Consider the following 20,889-nt stretch of genomic DNA (forward strand, 5'->3'; position numbering starts at 1 on the left):
TTCCTATAAAATATTAACTATCAAAATGACATCAGCCCTGGCCGGTTTGGCTCAGCGGTTAGAGCGTCCGCCTGCGGTCCGGAGAGACCCGGGTTCGGTTCCCGCTAAGGGCATGTGCCTCGGTTGCAGTTTGTCCCCGGCCCTGGTTGGTCGTGCGGGTGGCAGCCACTCGATGTTTCCCTCTCTCTCTCTTCTTCTCTCTCCCTCCCACTCTGTCTGTACAAAAAATGGAAAAATGTCCTCGAATGAGGATAAAAAAAATGACATCAGACTTCTCAAGATCAAACCTGTATGTTAGTATAATGTACAATACCTTAAGAGTCTGAGGAAAACATTTTCAAACTAGAAATTTATACTCAGCCAAACTATTAACTAGGTATAAGAGTAAAATCTTTTAAAAAAATACATAGTTTTATTGATTTTTTTTACATAGAGAGGAAGGGAGATGGGGAGAGAGAAACAATGATGTGAGAGAAACATCGATGGGCTGCCTCCTGCACACCCCCTACTGGGTACCTGGGCATATACCCCAACTAGGACTCGAACCAGCGACCTCTCAGTGCATGGGGTGATGCTCAACACTGAGCCACACTGGTCGAGCGAGAGTAAACTCTTTTTTATACGTTGGATATCTCAAAAACTTTACGTTCTATGCACCCTTTCTCATTATGTTTCTATAGCTCACAATTCCATCAACAGAGAAAAAGGAAGAATGAAATCCAGGACAGAGAATCCAGCACAGAGAGGGATAAAGGGAAGTTTAAGGATAACAATAAAAAGAGATCTTAAGATGCTTACAGTAACCAAAGAGCTCCAGAAGAGGCTTCTGCAAGAAGATGACACTAATACAATTCTAACGTGAGCACATTTGGAAGAGTAGAGGTGAAGTAATAAGCACAAAAATAAAAAGAAAGCTGTAACGACAATTTAAATATTCACAATAATGTTAATGCTGAGTTGTGTTATAACTATACTAGAAAGCTGGGTGATATGTGTCTATGTAATGGAACACAGGGGAAAGAGTAAAATCTGAATCTTCCATAGTAGTAAGTCATTAACAGACTGTAAATAGAAAAAAAATTAAGAAGCAGAAATATAAGCATATTACTTAGAGAAATGAAGGTATATACCAAAAGAATCACGTAAAAGAGCTAAAAGTATAAACATAGTTTCTTTGCGAGAGGAGGCAATAGGAGCAGGGGTAAAAAAATTGCAGGGCTACTGGTTTTTGTAACAAGCTTTTTTTTTTTAAAATCCTCACCCAAGGACATTTTTCCATATTTTGTTCAGATAGACTGGGAGGGAGAGAGAAACATTGATGTGAAAGGAACACATCGAGTGGCTGCCACCCACACAACCAACCAGGGCCAGGGACAAACTGCAACCGAGGTACATGCCCTTAGCAGGAACTGAACCCGGGTCTCTCTGGACCACAGGCCAACGCTCTAACCGCTGAACCAAACCGTCCAGGGTTGTAATAAGCTTTATAGAACTGCTTCATTTTTCTAAACAATGTGCATGTATAATTTTGATAAAACAAAAACTATATTTTGAAAAGGTATGTCCTGGCTGGTTTGGCTCAGCAGTAGAGCATTAGACTGTGGATCAATTAATCCTGGGTTCGATTCCACCCAAGGGCACATACCTCGGTTGCGGTTTGTCTCCAGCCCTGGTTGGGGTCTTGTGGAAGGCAACCATTCACTGTGTCCCTCTCTCATCGATGTTTCTCTCTCTCCCTTTCTCTCTACCTGAAGATTAACAAAAAAATATCCTTGGGTGAGAATTAAAAATAAATAAATAAATAAATAAATAATTTTTAAAAAGGTAGAACACTGCTCTGGCTGGTGTGGCTCAGTTGGTTGAGGATTGTCCAGTGCAGTGAAAAGTCACTAGTTCAATTCTCAGTCAGGGCACATGCCCAAGTTGCAGGTTCAGTCCCAACAGGGGTGTACAGGCTCTCTCCCTCTCAAATCAACAAAAACCTATTAAAAAATAAAAAATTTAGAATACTTACCAATATACTTTTCTTGCTTTTTGAATAGAGGTAACCGTTTGGACTTCTTTTAAGGTTTGCTTGGTTTTCTTTTCTGCTGATTTGAATGCCTAATTTTAAGAAAAGAGTTTTTAAATAATTAGTTGAGAATTTATTTACATAATGCCAAGCAAATGATAGGGCAAGAAATAGTTTTTTAAATATAAAAAAATGGCATTATCTATACATATACATACAAGTAATGAAGAAATGAAGAGATTTTTGCCTTTAATATAAAAATAATTTAAATCAAAGATTTACTGTATACATATATCTCCTCAAGACCTCCAAATTAAAAAGAGTATCATTCCTTTACCAGATACTAAGTGCCCACCATATAAAAGGTTCCAGACTACATGCTGGGGACAAAACAGTGAACAAGAAGACTAAGTTCCCACCCCAATGGGGTCTAGGAGAAGAGACAACTATAAAACACATAATTATTCAAATAAACATACAGTAAGTGCTTTTAAGGATGCCATAATAAGAGAATATAACAAGCAAACCTAATATGTAATAGATTATGGTCAAAGAAGGTATTTCTGAGAAAATGATACAGGTTGCAGCCTGAAGGATTGATGGAATTATCAAGGCAAAGAATAGAAAGAAGAGCACTATAAGCAGAAAGAAAAGGTCAGCTTGACCAGCAAGTAGTGATCACAGGCTAAAATGTCAAGAAATGAGGTTGGAGAGGTAGAAAGAGGGCTAAGTTATGAGGGTCATTCATTTAACATATATTAATGTGACTATGTTCTAGGCAATATTCTAGGGTTGGGACATAACAATAAACAAAATCCTACTTTCATGCAATCCACATTCAATAGGAAAGAGATAAATGTATGTTGGAAGGGATGCTTTTAAAGAAGAAAACCAGTAAATGAGTAATTGGAGATACTATTTTTAGTGAAAGTGATCAAGAAAGGCCCCTCTGGTCTGGCCAGTGTGGCTCAGTGGATTGAGCATCATCCTATGCACCAAGAGGTTACTAGTTTGATTCCCGATCAGGGTACATGCCCAGGCTGTGGGCTCGATTCCCCACTAGGGAGCGTGCAGGAGGCAGCCAACTGACATTCTTTCTTCAATGTTTCTATCTCTCTCTCCCTCTCCCTTCCTCTCGCTAAAAAAATCAATTTAAAAACAAAATATAAATATAGGAAAGACCTTTCTGAAGTCTCAAATAAGTAGACACATAAATGAGGGGAGGGATCAAACCACAGAAATTTTCTTGGTAGAAAAAGCAGCAAGTGCAGAGGCCCTGAGAAGGCAGCACAGACCACTGTTGCAGGAGCAGCTAAAATCCCAGTGTAGCTTGAGTGTATAACGGGAGGAGTACAGGTGATGAGATCAGAAGGGATCAGATCATGTAGGACCTTACAGCCCAGGAGAAGGGCTTTGGATTGTCTTGAGTAACATGGAATGCTACTAGAAGATTTTGCACAGAGAGAAATGACTATTTTTTATTGAAAAGGATCACCATGGCTTCTGTGTGAAGAACAGACAGTAGCAGGGAAAGGGTAGGAGAGTAATCAACCCAGTAAGGGAATACTGTTATAGTCCATGAGAACACATTATGGGGACTTGGATCAATGAGAAGTGGCTGATTCTGGTTATACTCTAAAGAAAAAGCCAAAAGGATTTGCTGGTGGATTGCATATGGTTTACAAGAAAAGAATCCAGGATGACTCCAACTTTCTAAATCTAAGCAAAGGGGAAAATGAAGATGCTATTTACTGAGATGGCAAAGACCAGGGAGGAGCAGGTTTGAAAAGAAAATAAATACTGGAAAACATTTAAAGCAAAAATTAAGTTTGAAAGGTATTTCTGAATTAGAAAACCTCAATTAAACTTAAGAAATAATTAAGACCATTAAATTAGAGAAAAACAATGAACATTCACACTAAGAAATACTAAGTACCTTCTCAGCAGCTTCAACAGTCTTTTGTGTTTTCTTAGCAGCATATCTCTTGTGATCATAATACCTAGAAAAACACAGTTCTCTTAAATTTTAAGTAAAATCCTATTTTCAGTTTTCTATTTGTTATTTCTAATTTTATAGACTCTCAAATCACACAGAACAAGTTTTGTGCATTATGCACCTTTGTTTTCAATGTTCCATATGAAAACCCAAGTTAAAGAATGCACATAAGATTTAAAAAAGAATTTGCTATTTAAAGTTTCCAGGAGGACTGATATTTTGAGAAATAGTAATTTCTGTAATCTTTCTTACAATTAATTAAGACACACACACACAAAAGAATTTTTACCCTGAAGTATAGACAGGCAAAATAATGATTTTTCTTATCTGAGTTATTGCAGATATTTTACCTAAAATTTATACTTTTATGACTCACTTTTTGGCATTGGCATATGCTGATAAGCTGAGATCAACATCAACAAGTAATGGCCTATTTTTCTGAGGCTTCTGCAGCTGTTTATTTTTTTGCTTTTTCTTTTTTCCTTTTGGTAGTTCAGTTTCATTTTTCTCAACATCGATGTCACCATCAACATCATCATCTTCCTCCTCTGATAATAAGTATGGATTTCTATTAAAAATATTCAATAGTATTTCACTAATGTCAATGACATCATGTCTTTATTTTCAATATTTTCCTAAATGAAATAAGTTATTTACAGTATTTAAATAGTTTTATTATTTTACTGTAAATTAATGTTTTTCTGTATTGTCAAGGATAAATTTGCAAACAAAAGAAAAACTGTAAATGAATACAGTGCTTTATTTAAATAGCAAAATAAAGACAAGCATTAACTGCTTAACTAAAAATTAAACTTACCGTAGCAGCATTGTAACATGGTTTGTTTGTAATTTTAATTCTTTGATTGCATTTGCAACGGGGTCTCCTTGAGCTTGGGCTTCTTTCACAATTAACCCGATTTCTGTCCAATCTATCTGGTTGGCTAAAGCACTTCGAACAACTTGAATGGCTCTGTCAACTATTTGTAGATTCATTTCTATGAGCTCTCCTTTAAGCTTATCTATTTCCTTAAGAAATAAACCAAAAACATTTACTATAATGCAAGTTAAAGTTACCATTTTTTAAAAAGCATTTGAAAAAGCTAAACATAATACCTGAGCCTGCTGAAGAGCTTCTAGTCTGTTTTCATGATCCTTTCGGACATTATCTAATTTCTTCAATGCTTGTTTTTCCTTTTGTTGACAAAAGAGAATTTTTTTAAAAATTAGATTTCTCCCATCTCCCATATCTTCTTTTACCTCCTGAAACTCACTATCCTGTCCTCAATGATGTTACCTGACTAGCTAAAGGTTCCCTGAATCCACCTCCCCAGGTCTATCCTACTCCAAAATGTATCATGTTCCAAAACTAACTCATATCTAACTACCTCCTATTCCCTATTTGGAAGGTAATTTGATTACAGGTTACATTGTATATAAAACATGCTCCTAAAGCCCTTGCATTCATTATTCAAGCAGGCGGAATTCAAGACATTTTTTTTCCTATGGCAGAAAAATAAAATTTGGGGGAATGCATTCACAGCCTAAATTACCAATATTGCTTCTTTTTATTTCAGAACTGCCTTTAATTTACTCAGCATTATTTCTAGTATTTTATAGACTTACTCCTAAATTAACAACACAAAGGGTCATGGTAGTTATTTGATCTTCTATGTATTTAATCATATATAATTTAGATTTCAAGGTTATTGATTTGGGGACAAACAGAACAACAGTAGTAACATTACCAATTAATGAATGTCTGAATGCTAGATGTAGGATTAAAAAAATTCAAATATAAAAATGGTGACTATTAAAATAATACAAAATGATTACTAAAATAATTCATGGGTATTCTAATGAACATAAAAAACATGGGGTTCAATGTCACTACTAAGTATCTGTTTACTATATCAAGTGCTGCCACCATGTGGCAATCACACTACTGAATTAATTTAACCCATATGCTTTGAAATTGTGCTTGTTAATTATTTTAAAACCGAGGGGCAGGCAGGGTACAGGAATTCACATAATTACAAATTTTGCACCCACATTTTAATACTTTATTAATATTTTTGAAAAATCACATTCCCGCCCCACTGGTGTGGCTCAGTGGACTGAGCGTTGTCCCACAGACTGAGAGGTCCCAGTTTGATTCCTGGTCACAGGGCACATGCCCAGGGTTGTGGGCTTGATCCCCAGTAGGGGGCATGCAGGAAGCAGCCCACTGATGTTTTTCTCACACATCAATGTTTCTCTCTCTCCCTTCCTCTCTTGCTAAAAAAAAATAATAATAAAAACATATTTAAAAAAAAAGAAAAATCACATCCCCTTCAAATCAAGAGTAACTGTGGCCAATTTCTAAAACTGTTCTTCAGCAAATGTTCCCAGAACATGGTCACATGTGCTGGAAAACACAACATATTAAAATTTCCTTGTGGAGTCATGATACATATATTTTTTAAGTTTATTTTATTTTATTTATTTTTTATCCTCACCCGAGGATATTTTTCCATTTTTTGTACAGATAGAGTGGGAGGGAGAGAGAGAGAAACATCGATGTGAAGGGACACATCGAGTGGCTGCCACCCGCATGACCAACCAGGGCCGGGGACAAACTGCAACCGAAGTATGTGCCCTTAGCGGGAACCGAACCTGGGTCTCTCCGTACCGCAGGCCGATGCTCTAACCGCTGAGCCAAACTGGCCAGGGCATAAGTTTATTTTTTAATTTCTCAATTAGTTTATTTTCAGTATTATTTTGTATCGGTTTCAGATTTACAGCATAGTGATTAGACAATCATATACTTTACAATGTGTTCCCTTGATATAGTTATTACAATATTATTGACTATATTTCCTATGCTGTACTTTACATCCCCATGACTGTTTTGTTGATTTTTTTTTTTTTTTGTTCAGGTAGAGTGGGAGGGAGAGAGAGGAACAGAGAGAGAGAGAGAAACATCGATGTGAAAGGAACACATCGAGTGGCTGCCACCCGCACAACCGACCAGGGCCGGGGACAAACTGCAACCAAGGTACGCGCCCTTAGCGGGAACCGAACCCGGGTCTCTCAGGACCGCAGGCCGACGCTCTAACCGCTGAGCCAAACCGGCCAGGGCTCCATGACTGTTTTGTAAGTACCAATTTGTATTTAACCCCTTGACTTCTTCCACCCAGTCCCCAACACCCTTCCCCTCTGGCAATCACCAGTCTGGTCTCCACACAACGCATATTAAAGGCCTAGTTTAAAAGTTTACTTTAAAATAATAGTTTAATGATAAACAAAAATACTTATTTGTATAGTAAAAATTTTTCCCTCTCCTTTGGCCTGTATAAAAATCTTTTCAGAACAGTATTCCCTTAACAGCAAAATTTAGAAGCTTTAGGTTACTATAATAAAGCAAATCATACTAGGGTATGAATAACAGGCCTCATCTTCTCACTGTATTTTCCATTTTAGAGGATACCCACTATAATGATGGAATAAATGAAGGTATACTTTTCAACACTGAGACCTCTCCTGGACCTTTATCAATAAACCAAGAGATCAGGGCATTCCCATATACTTTTGAAAGGTTGCCCATTTCTGTATGACAGCATCATCTACCCAGCGAACCACACTAAGGCTAGTTGGTTTAATATAAACATTTTAAATAATACCATACCTGTTGTAAAGCTTTTAAATCTATTTTCTGACCTTCAATCTTGGAATAAAATTCATCCACGGCCTTATTAAAACAAACAAAAACAAATAGTTGAAGGAAAAAAAACATGGTCTCTACTTCAACTTGTATACATAGAAATAGAACTTCAGAGTCCATTTTGTTTATATCACCACTCAAAACACTTGAACAGATCCCCAGTAAATACACTGTATAGCTAAATAATCAAGAATCAAATTAAGTTCACATTTTTAATACTTGAAATAAATTAGCAAAATATGTTTCCAACAGTTTGCACCTAGGACTGCACTGTTCTGTAATGCTCAGATTCAAAGTGATTGTAAAGCAAAAATATTTGCAATTTCTCAATCAAAGCAAGTTGATATTAATTCAATAACTCATATCATGCTAACTGGTCAAAAAACAGAATCTGAAACCCACCTTGTCAAATGATTCAAATTCTATATATGGACATTGTGAATGTTGAGAAAACAAGAAAGGATGAAATTCCTCATACCTGTAAAACACATTTATTATATCACATTCAAGAACATTAATAAACACCTAAAACAAATTGACCCATGCCTACATGCTTACGTGAGTATGTCTTCAATTGGTTTGTCTATTTTCAGGCTTGGTTTTATTTCTCTTTTCTGAATGATATATCCCTATAAAAATCCAACAGAAAACTCATTTCTATCCATAATTAACAAAGATTTACTTTTCATGTCTGATTATAATTTAACTTATAAAATTTTGTAGTTATAAATTATCAACTGCATTTGTCTACTGATTATATCACTTCTCAAGCGATGCTTTTTTAGATTCAAAGTATAATTAGAAAATATTGTTTCATTCACATGCACAAGAAAACACAGGAATAAAGAAAATGAAAACTCGTAATTTGATAACAACAGAGGGGTTATACACATGCATTTTGCTTTCTTCTTTCTATTTTTAGATGTTGGGCAATTTAAATAAGCCAAAAGCACTGCCAACAGAAAAACTCTTAGATTCACTTTGTTGGTAGGAGATTTTAATTCATTTTAAAAACTGGGTGGTACATGTAACTGAATTTAGCTATTAATCAGAACTGTCTCACCCTGGCCGGTTTGGCTCAGCGGTTGGAGCGTTGGCCTGTGGTCCAGAGAGACCCGGGTTCGGTTCCCGCTGGGGGCATGTACCTCGGTTGCAGTATGTCCCCGGCCCTGGTTGGGTCGTGCGAGTGGCAACCACTCGATGTGTCTCTTTCACATCGATGTTACTCTCTCTCTCTCTCCCTCCCACTCTATCTGAACAAAATATCAAAAAATGTCCTCCAGTGAGGATAAAAAAAAAAAAAATCAGAACTGTCTCTGAATTTTTCTGGTAAGTAAAGTTATACTTTGAATAGGGAAGAAAAACATAAGATATGAGGTAGTTCAGAGGATGTTTAACTATTAAGTGATATAAATCATCAAATTTTTGAAGAGTGCTGGCAAATTAAAATGTGCTTTTCTATCTAAAATTAACCTACAAAAAAATATTTTCAAATTCCTCATATCTTCTGGAGGGCTGGTATTGATTTGACCTAGTACTATATAAAAGGCAGAAAGCAGAACAAAAAATTACAAACCAACAGCACACTATCCAGAATAAGCATATTACAAATGTCAAATTTCCAAACTAAAACAAAAATTTTATATATATTAATCTTTAATGAACACTTAAATTCTAAAAAATATATAAAATAAAACCACAACAATATACAATAAGTATGTGCTGCTACCTTTCCACTGAAGGTGGATGTTGTTTTCATATAGTCTTCTGCTTTCTGCAGACAAACAAGTACTTTTTCAATATCTAAGGAGAATAAAAAAAGAAAGGAGTAACATTCAAGATGCAATTAACTATTATTAAACAACTACTGAATGCAGAAAAAAAAAACAATGCTTATAAAAGAAGAAGTATTGCCCTGGCCACTTTGGCTCAGCGGTTAGAGTGTCGGCCTGTGTACCAAAGAGTTGCGGGTTCGATTCTGGTCAAGGGCACATACCTCAGTTGTGGTTCAGTCCCTGCCCTGGTCGGGGTCTTTCTGGAGGCAACCAATCGATGTGTCTCTTTCACATCATTGTTTCTTTCTCTCTCCCCCTCCCACTCTGTTTGAAGATAAACAGAAAAATATCCTTGGGTGAGGATTAAAATATAAATAAATAAAATGAAATAAGTGTTCAAGCCCGGCAGGGGTGACATAGTTGAGAGATCTTGGATTCGATTCCTGATCATGTCCGGGTTACGGGCTCGATACTCAGTAGGGAGCATGCAGGAGGCAGCCCTATCAATGTTTCTCTCTCATTGATGTTTCTATCTCTCTCTCCCTTTCCCTTCCTCTCTCCCTAAAAAAATCAATGAAAACATATTTTGTAAAAAGGCAATTATGAAAAAAAAAAAGTGTTCAAGACAATTAAATACAGTTATTTCATGTCTGGTACCAGCATATATAAATAAGGATGTTTGGACAATCTGTTGTCCCAATAGCTTTTATTGATTCTATCTTGTCCTTCAAAATCTGAAAGGCACTTTGTTCATATACTAAGTTCCCATATATATTGGGGTCTGTTTCTAAATCCTTTATTCCATCTACTCTTTTTCCAAAAACTGTTTTAATTACTATAGTTTCATAATACATTTTAAATTGTGAAAAGGTTATTCTCCATCATTACCATTATTTTCCAGTTTTCCTTATTATTTTCACATGCTTCTATTCCATATGAATATCGGATTCAAACCACTGCACAGCGGTGTGGCTCAGTGGTTCAGCATTGCCCCATTCACCAAGGGATCTTGGTCAGGGCACATGGCCAGGTTTTGGGCTTGATCCCCAGTGTGGGGGCATGAAGGAGGTAGTTGATCAATGTTAGTGTTTCTCTCTCATCGATGTTTTTTTATCTCTCAAAAAAAAAAAACTACTATAATAGCAAAAACAATAATACCACCTGTTGGCATTTTGATCAGGATTGTATGGAATTAGTATATTTCAGAAAAGAAGTCATTCACTAAAAAATTCAATTTGTACTTGTAAATATACAATAAAATTATAATAAAAATTATCTCTAAACCTTAAAAAATATAAACATCAAGAATAATTTTTCTAATTGTGCACAAGAATCTACATATAAAATCTTGTCAGCCCTGGCCAGGTGGCTCAGTTGGTTGAAGAACAGTCCCGTATACCAAAAGGCTTCCGGTTTGATTCCTGCCTGGGGCTCCTACAGGAGGCTACTGACTGATGTTTCTCTCTCACATCAATGTTTCTCTCTCTCTCTCTAAAAACAAACAAACAAAAAATCAATAAAAAACATATCCTCGGGTAAGGATTAAAAAACCTTGTGAAAGACCACAAATATTCCATTTTCCTTACATTTCCTCTAATTTTTTTATAATCCAATTCTGGCAGTTACATTAGGTTTCCTTAAACAGTTACAAAAACTTAACTTATATAGCCACACTATAGTACTTACAGAATTAAAATGCATGAATGCTGATGTTTCTAGATACATTCCAGGGTGAGTCAGAAGGTAAATAATTTAACTCCTTCAAATCTTGTACTAAAGACTATCTCCCTCTCTCTAAAAATCAATGAAAATGTCCTTGAGTGAGGATAAAAAAAAAATTCAGGGGGAGAAAGGAAGAATATTCTAAAGTTGAAAGGTAATAAAGTAGGTCAAGAAATTGAACTATACTAAGGGTAAAGAGCCACTTTAGAGAAGGAAGCCAGGAATATCACATGGATGGAACACTCAGGTCAAATGTTTTTAAGTCTAGAACTACCTGCTCACTTATTACTTTTCGAGAAATAATTTTCATAGTTTTAAAAAAGGCAATACATGGAAATGGACAAAACTTGTACCATGCAGACATACCTTTACTTTCAAATTTTTCATCCACTTTGACACTGCCAGAGAATCCATTTTCTATAAGACAGTGTTCAATGAGAGCTGGTCCATAGGCTATAAAAACAAGGTATTATTTTTAGTGTCTTCCTATAAAATTTAACATTCAAAATATAATATAAATTTATATCCAATATAAATGATCTACTCAGAAACAGTAGCCAGTGAAAGTAACAATTAGTCTACTTATTTTGAAATGTTATAAGAAATGACAATTCAAGTACTTAACTGAAATTTGAGACTATAACAAAATTATAGAAGTCAGTGCAAAAGTTATAGGAATTTAATGAAATTTACCCCCATATAAAAAGGATTATAAGCTAAGAATGCAAGGCTGGTTTAGCACACACAGATTGGTTAATGTAATATACCATATTAATAAAGAAAAAAATGTTTAAATCCAAACTTACAAATTTTATGCATGCTATACTAAAAGTTGGAAAGTTCTGAAAATAACTTTTTAATGCATTCTAATTTCATAGGAGAGAAAGAGTAACTTCCTAATGCTCAGTAATTAAGGGTACCTGCCTGCTCATATGCCCTTTGCAGATTCCTTATTTATTATTGGGATAAGTGATGATTTTCTCAAGCATAAAAGTTATTGGATTTTCTTTATCCTGGTTATCAAAAGTAGCTGGCATCCTGGGATGCCCTGATATCCACTAGAAACTAAGTGGTTATTAAACCAAAGATTCACACTGAAAATAATTTTTTTCTTAGAATACTACAGCTATCACTAAAGTGCTAAATAACATACTATTAGCTAACATAACTGTATTGCTTTTCAATAAAATCTAACACATAAAGGTCAAATTTCATGTGGTATGACAAATTTCTCTTTCCTTAAACATAAACTCTATTTACTCAAAAGATCATTTTAAACTCCTTTCTACACTTATCAAGATGTTCTAATTTTCTACTAGAACTATAAAAGACTTAAATATATTCCAGAAAATTATACTTTCTTGCAAATATTTCATTGCTCTATGTAGCATTACTCACGAAGTAATGGGTTAAGAACTCTCTTCAGCAATTCACCCTTTGGTGCCATGGTTATTATTTCAGTCAGTCTGTAAAACAAAATTGACATACCTCTTACTATCTTATATTTAATAATACAATATTTATATTCATAATACTTTCATATACATCAATTTGCCTGATCTTCAAATATTCTAAATTATAAGAGAAATTAGTTTATTTTGTAGGTAAGAAAATATAGGGTCATAAATTTAATTTATTGAGGTTATTAAGTTTTTAAAACAGCAGGCTGGAACCTAGACCTAGGTTTTCTAAGAAAAATCAGTACTTTTTCAACTAAGTCGTATTGCTTACCATCAATGTGCCATATATGATATAAAAGAGACATTTTTATATAACAGTTAAATGTTGTTTGTGAAACCTGGAACTATAATTCCTGAAGTGGCTTTACCTAATAAGCATTTAATAGGAACTCAGGATGCTGCAGGCCTTTGGAGTTCCCAGATTAGCAGTGAACTTATTAGAAATGTAAATTCCTGGACCCCACACGAGAGCTACTGAATCAGAAATCTGTTTTATCAAGCCTTTCAGGTGATTCCAGTGCATGCTAAATTTTAAGAACCATTGCTATAGCCTATTGGTCAGCAAAGCCTTCAGCCAGAAAAGTACAGCTACAATTAGCACCATATCCCACCCTGCTCCCTTTTCCTAGCTAAACCAGAATTTCTCTCTCTCTTTGTACTCTGCCTAAGATGTCCATCTGTCTTAAAGAATAGCTAAATACCCTCACTTTACCAAGAAATCATAAACATCTGACATAACACCAAATGTATATTAAAAAGAAATACATTTGCTACTCTCAAGGCTTAATTGCTTGCATGCACATTTATGTAGCTGAAGCAGTCCAAATTTAGTTATGCAAGTAAAATATTTTCTTATGACAGTTCTTTAATATTCTTACATATAGCCTATTTAACCTTTGATACAATATGAAATGAGTTTATAAACAAAACATGTTACCTTTCCAAGGTAAGCAAAGGTTCAACAGCTCTAGCATGATCAACTGGATACCGTTCACGAACAGCAAATTTAACATCATCTGACTCATCAGTTCGAAATCTTAGGATATTTAAAATTAGATACTCATAATCTGTAAGAACAATGTTCCCCTATAATAAAATAAAATATAATTTAATGCTTTTACCAAATCATTCTTGAAACTTAAAAATTGAGAAAAAAATGTAGGCGCTTAAAAACCTAATCAAGGCTACAAAAATGAAGTTACAGGAAGCATTTGACCTTGATGACCACCAGCTGAATTTACTGCTGCACTTTCATGAGGCAGGTCTACAAACACTGTGTTTTATTAAGAAAAACAGAACAGATACATATTTCAGAAGCCAAGCAATATCAGAGATATTGGTGATTCAGTCCCAGACCACCACAATAAAGAATCACAATAAAGTAAGTTGTAACCTTTTTATGGGAGGAAGGTCTTGCTTTCAAGTTGCAAAAAACAATATCTGTGAAGCACAATAAAGAAAAGTGCAATAAAATGAGGTATGCCTATATATTTTCACTTGCACTGTCTTTTTTTTTTTTTTTAATTTTATTGATTTTATAGAGAAGGGAAGGGAGAGAGGGAGAAGGAGAGAGAAAGAGAGAGAGGGAGGGAGGGAGAGGGGGGGAGGGAGAGAGAGAGAGAGGGAGAGAGAGAGAGAGAGAGAGAGAGAGAGAGAGAAACACTGATCTGTTGCCTCCCACATGTGCCCCAACTGGGAATCGAACCCATCACCTTTTGGTATCCCAAATGACACTCCAACCAATTGAGACATGCCAGCCAGGGTGCATTATAAGAGCAGTTGTTATGTGGCAAAAATCAATAAAGATAGTGATAGCTTTCATCCAAGTAATTCCACATTTGGTAATGTAGCCTAATGTAATAACTCAATAAAACCAAAAACTACATGCTTAAAGATCTTTACTGCAGTTATTTACAATAATAAAAATATAGAAACAGCCTAAATGTTAAAATTGGGAAAACTGTTAAATAAATTATGATATACAACTTAACAACATACTTAAAAGCTGTTAACTTATGAAGACTATGTAAAAAAGGTAGAAAACTGTTTATACCGTTAGGTAAAAAATAGCAAAACAAAATAATTTTGTATCCTAGGAAGTGAAAGGCAAATACAGAGAAAAATAAAAATATTTATTGAAGAGTTAGAATTAAAAAGACTTTTTAAAATTTAATATTGTTACATAATCTTTTCAACCAAAGTGAGGGGGAACCTAACGAAAATAAAACTGACCAAAGAATACAACCGTTCAAATTTATTACAGTGAAGATAGGCATTATTGCATAATTAGAGAAGTATCAATGAAAATAGTCACAAATGCCTTAGCAACTACTTAAATGTTGGTCATAGAAGATAGTAAAGTAGCTCCAATCTCTTGAGGAATGACAGTTTGCAAGATAAATGGCTTCAGTAGATGGGAGCACCATTTACTTGAGATAAAGATAACCAGAAGTTACTAGGTGTTGAAATAATGGTACATACCTACTGCTAAAGGATCTGACTTCAAAGCAACTATGCACTTAAAATTTTAAACATTTATTCAACTTAGAGAAAAAAAAGTTAACTGAAGAAGGAAAGCAGAGGCTCGGAATAAAATTCCACCTAGTGACTTGTTCAGGAAGATGAGACATGAAAAAGAGACCTGGCCATAGAACCTGGCACATAAAAGATGCTCAATAAATGTCTACTTCATCAAACTGTGCAGTTATCCAGAACATCTGGAAGATTCCAGTAAGACAGTTATTTCCTTGAAAGGGCTTTTCTTAAACCAAGGTTTCCCAAAAGTATTCTGTAAGATGGTTCCCCCCTACTACCATTAAAAAAAATTTTTTTTCAAAAAGAATCCTGTGATCAAACAAGTTTTGGAAATTCTATATAATGTATCCCTTTCTAGAAAATGTACATATCACATTATCATATTAAATGCCCTGATAAGTCCTATAGTTAAATTTTTACCTTACTCTCAAAGTTCCTCAAACTTTTATGACTATGGGACTCATTTTTCTAGGCACACCTATTATCTTATGGAAGTGGTGTCCAAGGAACATATTTTGAGAAAAACTGTGCTTGACACTACTGCACACAACAAAGTACTTTCTGATCTTAACAGAGGAAAGAGCAATCTTCAGGATCTACTCTAAGCATCAACCAACCTACCTCTCTTGGTATCACAGAGACTATAAAAATCCCCAAGCACATGCTCTCTTATATAAATCCTTAATATCTATTCCAAACTCAAAACTAACTGGACCTCTGGAACCTAGACTTTATGCATGCCAATTCTCAGAGACTTAAAAACAGAAAGATCCTAAATGCAATGAGGTATTCTGAATTTGATCCTGGATCAGAAAAAGGGCATGAGTAGAAAAACTGGTGAAATCTAAATAAAGTCTGTAGTGTAATTAACAGTAATGTACCAGTGTTAATTTCTTAGTTTTGACAAAAGTACCATGGTTATATAAGATGTTCACATTAAGAAAAACTAGTCCTGCACTGGCCGGTTTTGCTCAGCGGTTAGTGCGTCAGCCTGCGGACCGGAGAGTGCCAGGTTCGGTTCCCACTAAGGGCACATACCTCGGTTGCAGTTTGTCCCTGGACCTGGTTGGGGTTGTGTGGGTGGCAACTAGTCCATGTGTCTCTCTCACATCGATGTTTGTCTCTCTCTTCCTCTCTCCCTCCCACTCTATCTGAAGATATGTCCTCGGGTGAAGATTATAAAAAAGAAAGAAAGATAAACTAAATGAAGGGTATATAGGAACTTTCTATACTAGCTTTGCAACTTTTCTATAAATCTAAAAATATTACAAGATAAAAAGGTTGTTTAGATTTGTAAGATAATAAAGATTACACAAATTCATTCATGCTATGAAAAGAATTTTTAGATACCAGTAAGTGCTAAATTTAAACTGAAAAAGGAAAAAAAAACCAGAAAGGCCTATGTCTGATAAGCCTATACACACATATGTTTTCACTTACAGAAAGCACTTTTAGACTTCTCCTTGGCATATTTGAACTGTCAGCATCACTACTATTGTGCTTTGGGGCAATTATTAAGAAAAATAAGGTATTTGAATACAAGCACTGTGATACAGGACAGTCAATCTGGTGACAGAGATGGCTACGTATACAGCATAAATAGTTGGAACATATGGATGATTCACATTGTAGGGGGGAAATGATGGAGTGGGAAGGCACACAAGATTTCATCATGCTACTCAGAAGGGTGTGCAATTTAAAACATAAATTATTTCTAGAATTATCCATTTAATATTTTCAGACCATGGTTAACCATGGGTATCAGCAACCAAGGAACGCAAAACCGCAGATAAGGGTAACTACTGCATTGATCTAAGGCATGCCTGCAATTAGTTAAATTCTAGAGATTTTAATCACCAAATGAAAAAAAAATTTTTTTTCTTTTTTTGTTGGGGAACTGGGGTGAGGCAGAGAAACGGGACCGTACATGGGACACTAGACATACATGAGGAATTGTTTTAAGCTAGTAGTAAGACCTTACATTTTAATTCTATGTAATTCTCTATATACTGAGAATATATTCATGTACTACTGGTATAAACATTGTTTAATTTAGATGGTAGTCTAGATAATCCCAACCACTGTCCTAATAAGAAAATAAAAAAACTGAACAAAATACACAAAACATGTCTTTTAAGAAATAAAAAAGAAAAAAAAAAGCAAACTAGGCAATAAACATTTACAGTACCAAAATTTAGGAGAATAGAACTCAGGAAGGTGAGCCCCATACTTGGGGCTACTTTCCCCCTTGCATCATTTGTCTACATTTTGATAAGACTAACAGGACAACTAAGGGGAATAAAAATTAGAGTTCAGGGCCCAAGTGAAAAGTCGCGAGGCGTGAGGAGGGGGGGATATTCCTAAGTCCAGCTATGAATAGTGACCCCAAAAGTATATACCCCAGATAAAGGGGTAAACTAGAAATATACCACCTTTCTCAGGGCCAACTTCTAATCAACTCAATCCCGACTGAACTAAGGTAATCTGGCATTACTTGAGCCCTTAGTTACCTGTCAAAAGCAAACAAATATCCTCTTTACATAAAGACAACATGATTACAGGTTTCACAGTATGTTTTTTCCTACTCAATGTCTACACACTATAAAATAACCAGGCATGTTAAGAGACAAGACAATATAATTTAAATCAAAGGAACAACAGATCATAAAATCAGATACTTAGAACTCATAGCTACAGACAACAAAATGGTGGTCACCAAGGGGAATGAGGGTAGGGGGAGGGCAAAGTGGTGAAGGAGGTCAAATATAAGGTAATGGAAGAAAACTAGACTTTGGATGGGGAGCATAAAATAGAGTACACAAATGTTGAATCATAATCTTGTACATCTGAAAATTATGTAATATTAACCAATGTTACCCTGATAAATTTAAGAAAACAGACACTTAGAGGTGTCAGATAATAGAGCAATTCCAAATGATGCCAAATGATTCTTGTCTGATAGCAATAAATTAGCGAATTGGAAGACAGACCAAAAGAAAATATGGCCGAATTTCCCAAAACTGATGAAAAATACCGAGTCACAGATTCCAGAAGTACCATGAACCCCAGTAAAATAATTACAAAGAACTCAACTAAGCACATCATAGCAAAACTACTACAGAAAATCAAAGACAAAATGTTAAAGCATCCAGATAAAAGGGCCAGATAATCGTCAAAGCAACAATATGACTGACACTGATTTCAATAGAAACAATGGTAGCCAGAAGACAATATACTGTTTTTGTAACTGTCAAAATGTATCTAGTTAATGGCAAAACTAGTTCTAAGAGAAATGAAGCCAAGTACTTAGAGTGGCTGAGAGAAGAATGGTTGTATAAGATTGTTAATGCAGAGCAATACAATTGTAACCTTCAGGTATGTCTTTTTCTCTGGATAGATATAATCTGAATCTCTACCGAATGAGATTTTCATTACTATTCTGTAAGAATTATTGGCATTGCTATCAGTTTTCTACATGTTAAAGTCTACCCTTATAGAATTGTAAAGAAGCCTAATCAATAGCAAATCAAAGATACACATCCCTAGAGAAAAAAAATAATCTCTAGGAATGCTTGCTAGACAACACCCAGCAGTATACTACAGTGGCATTTTGTTTCTTTTCAAATTTTGAGTAATTTTTAACAGTCCCCTCTCACAAACAGAGTATCTAAAATTATTCTTGATTACATGTATATACACACACAAGCCACTTCCATTGTGTAGTTACACAGGTGCAGCAAGAAATCTTAATTAACATATATAAACCTGCCTAAATTATAGTCAGAAAATCTAGCGCCACACGGTACTAAGCAATTACTAAAGCCATAATAATCAACGCTGCCTGCAGAATTCTAGAAATCTGGGATTTTATTGTCAAAAGTCTCTATTATTCCAGAGATTTAAAAATTGTTATTTGTTCTTAATTCAAAGTTATAAAACCAACCCCACCCATCCACCCCCAAATATCACTACCTGTTTTGTCTGTAGCAAGGGTAGGTAAATTCCTATAACTTTAAGTAAATTCCTCTACTTAGTCACTCAGATCTACAGGAAGTTACCTTATGATCTGCAGGCTAGGATCCTATCTGCCACAGAATAGGTGCAAGACCAGGTTTTCAGGAAGACTTTGTGGACACTGGTGCTATATATAAAGTATAACCTTTACTCTTTAATGATGAGCTCATCATATCAAATTAAATAAAACTTATTCTCAAATCTAACACTGTAGGTATGACCTTAGTTGCACAATTTGCCTAATTGTATCCTGGTAAAAGGACAAATTCTTATTAAACCTTTGTAAATATACGTATTGCTATTGGCAGTTAAAAAAACACACACACAAAAAACCTCAGTAAATGGCATTTGCTCCTACATTCTAAGCAATCAACAAGAGCAAACTACCATTTAAAGAATGTCACTTCCGCCCTGGCTGGTTTGGCTCAGCGGTTAGAGCGTCGGCCTGCGGTCCAGAGAGACCCGGGTTCGGTTCCCGCTGAGGGCACGTACTTCGGTTGCAGTTTGTCCCCGACCCTGGTTGGTCGTGTGGTGGCAGCCACTCGATGTGTCCCTTTCACATCGATGTTTCTCTCTCTCTATCTCTTCCTCTCTCTCTCCCTCCCACTCTATCTGTACAAAAAATGGAAAAATGTCCTCGGGTGAGGATAAAAAAAAAGAATGTCACTTCCAACTGGCCAGTATAGCTCAGTGGACTGACAGTTGTCCCATGGACTGAGAGGTCCCAGTTTGATTCCCAGTCAGGACACATGCTTGGGTTGCAGGCTTCATCCCCAGTATGGGCATGCAGGGAGCAGTCAATTGATGTTTCTCTCTCAGATTGATGTTTCTATCTCTCCCTTCCTCTCTCTCTAAAAAATCAGTAAAAACTTATTTAAAAAAACAAATATAAAGAATTTCAATTCCATTTGTAAAAGTGCACCATACTAAATTAAAAGTCAGAGAAAGGAAAAGGGCTTTTTCATATAACTATCATAAAAATAATGCCAACGCCCTGGCTGACTTGGCTCAGTGGTTGGAGGTCGGCCCACGGACCAAAGAGACCCGGGTTCGATTCCAGCCAAGGGCACATACCTTGGTTGCGGTTCATCCCCAGCCCTGGTTGGGGTTGTGTGGGTGGCAACAGTTGATGTGTCTCTCTCATATCAATGTTTTTCTCTCTCTCTCTCCCTCCCACTCTGTCTCAAGATAAATGTAAAAAATATATATATATCCTCTGTTGACAATTAGAAAAAAAAATAATGCCAACAGTATTCTGAAAAAAATCTGGAAAAAAACCCCAAAACAAAACCATAATGAGATTCTGTTCAGTTTATTCAGTCCTGAGTAATTAATTTAATCTCCTAGATCATAGGTTAGCACTTTATTTTCATGAAATCATCTGCTTCTAGACTCAAAGTAATATCTGCTCAGACAATATGAGTCTCCTGAGCAAGGGGTCAGCAAACCTTTTCTGTAAAAGGCAAGATAGTAAATTATTTTAGGGTTTGTGCAATACACATGGTTTCTGTTGTGTGTGTGGGTTTTTTTTTTTTTCTTTTTTTAAGAGCCCCTTTAAAACTTAAAAACCCTTCTTAAGTTCTCAGGCTTTTACAAAAGGGGCCACACGCAGTTGTTTATCAACTCCTGTTTTAGAGTATCTGGTATGTCCTTTGTACTAAGGTTCTAAGATTGCC

The 20,889-nt window shown here is 35.6% G+C and overlaps 1 protein-coding gene across 6 annotated transcripts in view; it reads right to left on the reverse strand.

Annotated features, from left to right (window-relative positions):
- Nucleotides 1-20,889, reverse strand: part of NEMF (nuclear export mediator factor) — a 60,026-nt gene that overhangs the window by 27,579 nt on the left and 11,558 nt on the right. For 4 of the 6 annotated variants that reach the window (XM_036251639.1, XM_036251632.1, XM_036251660.1 and 1 more), the window contains exons 5-16: nucleotides 13,602-13,750; nucleotides 12,603-12,670; nucleotides 11,571-11,657; nucleotides 9,437-9,510; nucleotides 8,266-8,336; nucleotides 8,110-8,185; nucleotides 7,672-7,734; nucleotides 5,121-5,198; nucleotides 4,825-5,033; nucleotides 4,384-4,575; nucleotides 3,948-4,011; nucleotides 2,015-2,103 (exon numbers count right to left, since the gene is read on the reverse strand). In XM_036251639.1, the coding sequence (XP_036107532.1) occupies nucleotides 2,015-2,103; nucleotides 3,948-4,011; nucleotides 4,384-4,575; nucleotides 4,825-5,033; nucleotides 5,121-5,198; nucleotides 7,672-7,734; nucleotides 8,110-8,185; nucleotides 8,266-8,336; nucleotides 9,437-9,510; nucleotides 11,571-11,657; nucleotides 12,603-12,670; nucleotides 13,602-13,750 (1,220 nt within the window). Of the gene's footprint in view, nucleotides 1-2,014; nucleotides 2,104-3,947; nucleotides 4,012-4,383; nucleotides 4,576-4,824; nucleotides 5,034-5,120; nucleotides 5,199-7,671; nucleotides 7,735-8,109; nucleotides 8,186-8,265; nucleotides 8,337-9,436; nucleotides 9,511-11,570; nucleotides 11,658-12,602; nucleotides 12,671-13,601; nucleotides 13,751-13,880; nucleotides 13,901-20,889 lie in introns of those variants that run through there. The other 2 variants (XM_036251678.1, XM_036251650.1) reach the window with 2 other exon arrangements.

This window comes from Molossus molossus, unplaced genomic scaffold, assembly GCF_014108415.1.
Source record: "Molossus molossus isolate mMolMol1 unplaced genomic scaffold, mMolMol1.p scaffold_m16_p_1, whole genome shotgun sequence".
In the NCBI taxonomy this organism is placed as follows: domain Eukaryota; kingdom Metazoa; phylum Chordata; class Mammalia; order Chiroptera; family Molossidae; genus Molossus; species Molossus molossus.